At 45.8% G+C, this 6,818-nt stretch overlaps 1 protein-coding gene across 1 annotated transcript; it reads right to left on the reverse strand.

Annotated features, from left to right (window-relative positions):
• Positions 1-1,747: 1,747 nt before the first annotated feature.
• On the reverse strand, positions 1,748-6,168 carry LOC140427379 (histamine H2 receptor-like). The gene is made up of 3 exons (XM_072512925.1): positions 5,999-6,168; positions 4,269-4,445; positions 1,748-2,405 (listed from the first exon to the last, which is right to left on the reverse strand). Exons 1-3 carry the CDS (start codon positions 6,166-6,168, stop codon positions 1,748-1,750), a joined length of 1,005 nt encoding a protein of 334 aa, XP_072369026.1.
• Positions 6,169-6,818: the final 650 nt, after the last annotated feature.

Below are 6,818 nucleotides of genomic sequence, written 5' to 3' on the forward strand. Positions count from 1 at the left end.
TACGGAAAGTGTCCAACATCACCATAGTTTGCTGACAGTTGTGCCACTGGCCGGGGGCTCTTGCCAGGGCCGGGGGGAGTAGTAGGGGGTAGCCAGAAGGTGGGTTGTGGTGTCGGGGTCGACAGACACGAACACCATTGCCGCAGTCGGCTAGGCAGCAATGCAGTTGCGCACGCCACTGACTGCCCACTGTGAACTTAGTGCCACAGGTCATTTGGGTCTCCCGCCAGGTCAGGTGCCCTCTTGCCCCAGCGCACCCATCAGCTGTATGGGCGGGCTCCAGCACAACCAGTGCCATCTTGTTCGCTGGGATGAGTGTGTGTGGAGATTGTAATGTGTATATGCGGCTGCTGCTTGTCAGCTTCCTGAGTGTCAATCATGGATCCGGCAAATCCCGCACAGTTTTCCATTGGAATTGATTGTGTTCCATGTGGCGCCAGTACTAGCCCTTCCACAGTCGCTGAATCGATCCAGGTTGGGCGCCAGTTTTGCTGTCATGAAAGTCCACGAATCCTGCCCCGGCGTCAACATTTAGTCTCAGGAACGGAGAATCCAGCCCTAAATGTTGATGCCAGGTTAGGATTCATGGACTTTCATGACTGCAAAACTGGTGCCGAACCTGGGCCGAAAGGAGATGCGTTAACCTGATAGGTTTCTGGTCACCTTTACCAATACCAGCTGTTTATTTCCCAAATCCTGCAAGAACGGAATCCAAATTTTCAAATTGCAAAGGTTTGTTTTTAGTCCTAAGGCTTGTTCTGGCATAGTCCCTGGTGCCTACAGTAGCCGTATTTGTGTTCATGTAATTTACCTGCCATATGCAGTGGCCAATACACTATCTGAACAAAGTTTCCCAAAGTCTCCATCTTCTGACTGCTTTTACCGCTGCAAACAGCTGAGTGAAATACTGCCTGAAGCCTCCACATGGTTAACAATCACAGGAGGCTATCAGAAAGTGGAGATTTGGGTCAACTTCACTCAGCTGTTTGCACTCTTTGCAATTTACATGCTGTGCCCAACATAGGCAGCTGTCAAGCATGGACAGTGTATGTGGTGGCGTCCATACCTCTTATCTTGAACCTAGCTCGGATCAGCTAATTCAGCAACTCACCAAAGCTGGGGCTTCATCTGCTAATGGTCCTGTTCCACAGCAGGGCAATAAACATAACAAGTGAGGCATCAGAGAGAGTGTGTGAGACAGCTTTGTTACATGGACCTTGGTGTAATACTCTGCTTTAAGGGTCACTTTACAGACAAAGTTGTGTGCAAGAAACCTTTGTCGAACAAAGTACATTCATGAGTATAGCATAATTTATTGATGTCTTATTCAGAGTCAGCTGTGGTTCAACTGTGGCGCCCTTGCTTGCCAGTTAGTACGTCACGGGTTTGTAGCCTCACTTAAGAGACTTCAGCATGTGATCTGGAGTGTCAGTCTGATGGAGTGCTGCACTGTCAGAAGTGCTATCTTCAAGATGAGACATTGAACTGGGGCCTCTTACGTGGTTATAACAGATCCCATGGCACTATTTCGAACAAGGGTGGTGATATTCTCCCCAGAATCCCAGGCATTATTCATCCCTCCATCACCATCACTAAGACAGATGATCATCACAATGCTGTTTATGGGGGTTTGCTGGGTGCAAGTGGCTGCCATGTTTCCTACATTATGAATGCACTTCATTGGCTTTATAATGCTTTGGAAAGTTTTGAGGTGGGTGAATCGGACCGTGTCTTCTACTTCATGCAGTTATTGGCAACCGTCCATGCTTTTCACACTGCATTCTGCACCCTGAACGGTTTTGGTGAAGGTCACTATGGAAACCATGTCATCTCCGATATCGACCCGCGCCCTCCAGCGCCGACAGACAAGCATCTTCTTCAAGGCCCGTTGAAAATCCCGGTTGAGGAAGGCGTAGAGCAGAGGATTGATGGTTGAATTACAATATCCAAACCAGGTGATGACTTTAAATATGTGGTTAATGGTGGCGCTATTGAATTGCGAACCACTGACAGCAATGCAAATGTTGAAGACAAAGTATGGGAGCCAGCACAGCACAAAGGCCGAGATGATGATACCCATGGTCCTGGTGGCCTTGTGCTCCAGCTGTAGGTTATCCTGCCGCCTGCTGTCGGGATGATAGTGGAGGTCGAGTGTCTGCGACATGACCCGTACTGCTTTCAGGCGGGAGGCTTGGTATATGAAGAAGTACATGGTGCACATGATCAGGAAAGGGATGTAAAAGGCCAATGCGGAGGCGACAATGGCAAAAATCCTGTTGGTGACGAATACACACTCCCTGTTGTTCTCAAAGTCCATGCCTGGGATTTCATTCCAACCTTGCATCACAGGGAGGAATGAAATCATGAAGGAGTAGACCCAGATGGTAATGGTCATGGCAATACACCTGTGGAAATGGAGGCAAAAAAAACATAGGATAGGAATGAGACATCAGGGATTGAATTTCTCCACAAAGCTGTCCTCCCTCCTAAGAATGAAAGCGGAAGTCGGCCCTGCACTGTGGGTAACTGAGCAGCATTCTTCGAGCAACACCCAATTAACAGCTCAATGACTCCCAGCCAGTTGAGGATGGCAACCGCCTCTCAGTGTTGTCAGCCCAACCAGAGGGCAGACAGCGTTGTAGGCTCAGCAGCGCCATCTTTGGAGGTGACCAGTACTGAGGCTGTTGGATGAAGGAGAGCCCCACTCTCCCCTCTCCCTTCCCCCCAACTGGCGATTGGGGTGGGGGACACTTTCTATTGATCGCGCCACGGCTGATGGGTCAATCATTGCTGCTGTGGGAGGGATAGAATGAGCTCTCTGGGGGTTACAGACTGGTCATGCCCTACCCTGGGAACCCACTGGGAGGCTGCCAGAGTTTTTCTGGTAGTCTCACCACACAACGGTGGACTTGGTCCGATGTTAGTGAAACGCTGGAGGGAATGGGAAGTATCCCTTAATTCTGCAATGAATTGCCACCAGGTGACCACGCTGCTGAGGTTCCTACCACTGGTAATACACTGTTGTGGCAGAAAGATATTGGGCTCATCTCCCAACACCTTCCACTGCCAATTTGCCAGGCCTCCTGCCTCCCAGCCCATCTCCAAAGGGCTGGTAAGATCCAACCCTGTGTCTTCTTAACACAGACATTTGTTTCAGCATTAATCATAGAATCATAGAATGGCCATTCAGCCCATCAAGTTTGCACACCTCCTGAAAGAGCACCCTACCTAGGTCCACTTCCCCGCCCTATCCCAGGAACCTCATAACCCCACCTAACCTGCACATCCCTGGACACTTTTAACAGGGGCTTTTCACAGCAACTTCATTGAAGCCTACTTGTGACAATAAGTGATTTTCATTTCATTTCATTTTCACTAAGGGGAAATTAATCATGGCTAATCTACCTAACCTGCACATCTGGACTGTGGGAGGAAACCAGAGCACCCGGAGGAAACCCACGCAGGCATGAGGAGAAAGTGCAAACTCCACACAGACAGTCACCCAGGGACAGAATTGAACCTGGGTCCCTTGCGTTGTGAGGTAGCAGTGCTAACCACTGTGCCACCGATGAGGTGTTTCGAAAAAGTTAAGCAAACCTTTGTTCAATTTGTGTGGCATCGGTTTCTAGGGTTCGCACTGCTTGTCTAAGGAGGCGTACAAACTACAATGTTAGCATTGGTGCCAAACTTTTTGTCACGTCGACTTTGGTTCAGTGGGTAGTTTGCTCAAAATGGGGTCAGAAGGCCATGGGGTCCGGCCTCACTCTGGTCATTTGATTCTGTTTATCGCCAAAGCTGACATATTCCCAGTGCCAGAAACAGCAACGTGATCCTGACAAGATAATCTGAAAAATGGTGCTTTCTATAGAATAGTACTCCCTCAGCACTTCACTGAAACATCTGCCTGCATTATGTACTCAAATTCCTGGAGTGCGACTTGAACCTGCAGTTATCTGACTCCAACGTGACAGTGCAAACAAAAGAGTCACAGTTGTCCTGTGCCAAAAATATCCAGTCATTGTCGGTGCGCAGACCATGTTCGCTTAGAGTCGATTCTTCAAAAAATGTAAATAATTTTGTGAAGTGATTTGAGGTTCTCCAATTGTGATAAAGATCCAAATGAAAGCAAGTTCCTATTTTAACAGAAAAATCTAAATAATATTTTCTCATTGAATGAGCTGCCTTTACATTCGCAGTCCCGTTTTGTTCAGTTGAAAAGAATTTAGTGAATGAATGCTCCTTAAAGCATGAGGTCTGATGACCCTTACCTGCTGCGCGACATTTGTTTGGTGTAGCGATAAGGAGTAACCACAGAACAGTAACGGTCCAAGCTGATGAAGCAGAGAGTGACGATGGAGGCTGTGCAAAACATCACGTCAAATGAGATCCACACCTTGCAGAACATACGGCCGAACATCCAGACTCCAGTCACCTCATAGATAATGCTGAGCAAAGAAACAAATACCGTTAATCTGGGGTCTTCAAAAGGCGTTTGTAGGGTCAGTCATAAGACTGGCAGGACACAGGTTGACAAAAGAATCGGAAGAGAGATGGAAATGTAGAAATTCTTCTCTACACCTATTTTATCAAATTGTAGACATTTACAACACAGAAGGAGGCCTTTCGGTCCACCCTATCTGGAAAAACTGGGAAATAAACGTTACCCAGCCTAATCCAGCTCTTGGTCTTCAAGTGCATATTTTAAAAGTGATGAGGGTTTCTGCCTTTTGGCAATGAATTTTAGGCCCACACCATCCTCTGCGTGAGACAATTACTCCTCAACTTCCCTTTCATGTTTCTACCAATTACATTAAATCTATTCTCTCTAGTTATTGACCTCTCCGCAGGACCCAAGACGTGGCCTAACTGGCCTTTTATATGGCTGTAGCATAATCTCCCTGCTTTTATATTTCTGGCAATCGAAGGATGGCATCCCAGATGCCTTTTTAACCAGCTGATCTACCTGTCGTGCTGCCTATGATTTGATAAAGTAGGGGAGAGAAGACATTCAATGTTCTACTTGTATTACCTCACATTTACCTGGATTGAAATCCTTTTGTCACCTTTCTGCCCATCTATTAATGCCTTACCACAGTCTCCAGCTTCCTTCCTCGCGATTAAGAACATGCCAATTTTTTGGGCATGTTTGCAAACTTCTTCAGCATGCCACGTATATTTAAAACTAAAGGTGAAAGTTTTTTTTAATGCAGAGAAATGTTCTGATTTGGAATGTTGGAATGCATTGCTTGAAAACAGCTTCAATCGTAACTTCCAAAAGAGAACTGGGTGTATTCTTGAAAAGGAAAGAAAATAGCGGGGTAGAGGGACTAAGTAGATTGATCTTTCAAAGAATTGACATGGAAATGATGGGCTGAATGGCCACTTCTGTGCTGTACGAATCTATGAAAATGTTTTCCCTGCGCCAAAGGAATCGCCATTGATACTAACATTGGAACTCCACAGACTTTTTGAATTTACTCTTTCATGGAATGTGGGCATCGCTAGCAGTAATTGCCCTTGAACTGAATGGCTTGTGTGGCCATTTCAGAGTCAACTGCACTGCTATCAGTCTAGAGTCATTTTTTTGCCCTGGAACTCTCTTCCTCAAAAGGCAGTGGAAGCAGAATTTTTAATATTTTTAAGGCAGAGCTACATAAATTCTTGACTTACCGGAGGTAGGCAGGAACATGGGATTGAAGTTACAATCAGATCATCCATCATATTATTGAATGCCCACTCCTGCTCCTGATTCGTTTGTTTAGGCCAGACAAGTTTAGGATGGCAGATTTCCTTTCCAAAAGGTCATTAGTGAACCAGATGGGTTTTTACGACAACCATTACTAAAACTAGCTTTTAATTTCCGATTTATTAATTGAATTTGAATTCCAGCAGCCGCCTTGATGGGATTTGAACCCATGTCTTCAGAGTACTAACTTGGGCCTTCAAACTGCAGGTCCAGTGACATTACCACAATGCCACCATCTCCCCCAGCACTTACCTAAAGGGCATGACCAGACACGCCACCAATAGATCTGCTGTGGCTAGGGACAATATGAACATGTAAGTTACTGTTCTCAGTTTCTTCTCCAAAGCAGGGCAGATAAATACCACCACGTTTCCCAACAGGGTCACCAGGTCCACTGTAGTCAGTATAGTCCCAACCAGCATCTCTTGGTGGGAGATCTGGGTGCGAGAGGCATTCCCATCCCAGAGAGTAGCCAAAGCAAACAGACTGTGGTTGGAAGAAATATTCAAGTTCCAAAGGGAGCTCATGATTCATTTTCTGCAAAGAAATTGAGAGAAAGAAATGCTTTCACAGAAAATTCACTCTGATATAAAATGCAAATAGTAGCAGACATTAAAAAGGACAATATCATAGTTTGCTATAATTATAAATGAATACTATTACTCTTACTAAGGCAATATGATTAGCAGATTGTTAGCACATTATTACTAGTATTAATGATAACCTCAATAAGGGATAAATCAGAGTAATGTTTTACTTACCCTGACGTATTGTCCAAATAGTACATAAGGTGGTTTATCTGTCTTGCTAAAGTTATGTATGAAAGATAGTCAGGAGTGCAACCTCTGCTTAATCGACTGGTTTCTGAGAGTGTGAGGGTGCAATTCAATTGAAAAACACAGTGCCATCTAAACCTGGGGTCTACTGAGAAAATTGAACAGGATAACATCAGCGCGGAGGAGCATTTCTAGAGCAGTGTAGTGCAGACGAGCTGCGGTCCTCACCAATCACAGTTGATCAGGCAACAGGCAGTCATCTCCACTCACACTTGAAACGCGACCCCCACCAATCA

The sequence above is a fragment of the Scyliorhinus torazame genome, chromosome 7 (genome assembly GCF_047496885.1).
Source record: "Scyliorhinus torazame isolate Kashiwa2021f chromosome 7, sScyTor2.1, whole genome shotgun sequence".
Taxonomy (NCBI): Eukaryota; Metazoa; Chordata; class Chondrichthyes; order Carcharhiniformes; family Scyliorhinidae; genus Scyliorhinus; species Scyliorhinus torazame.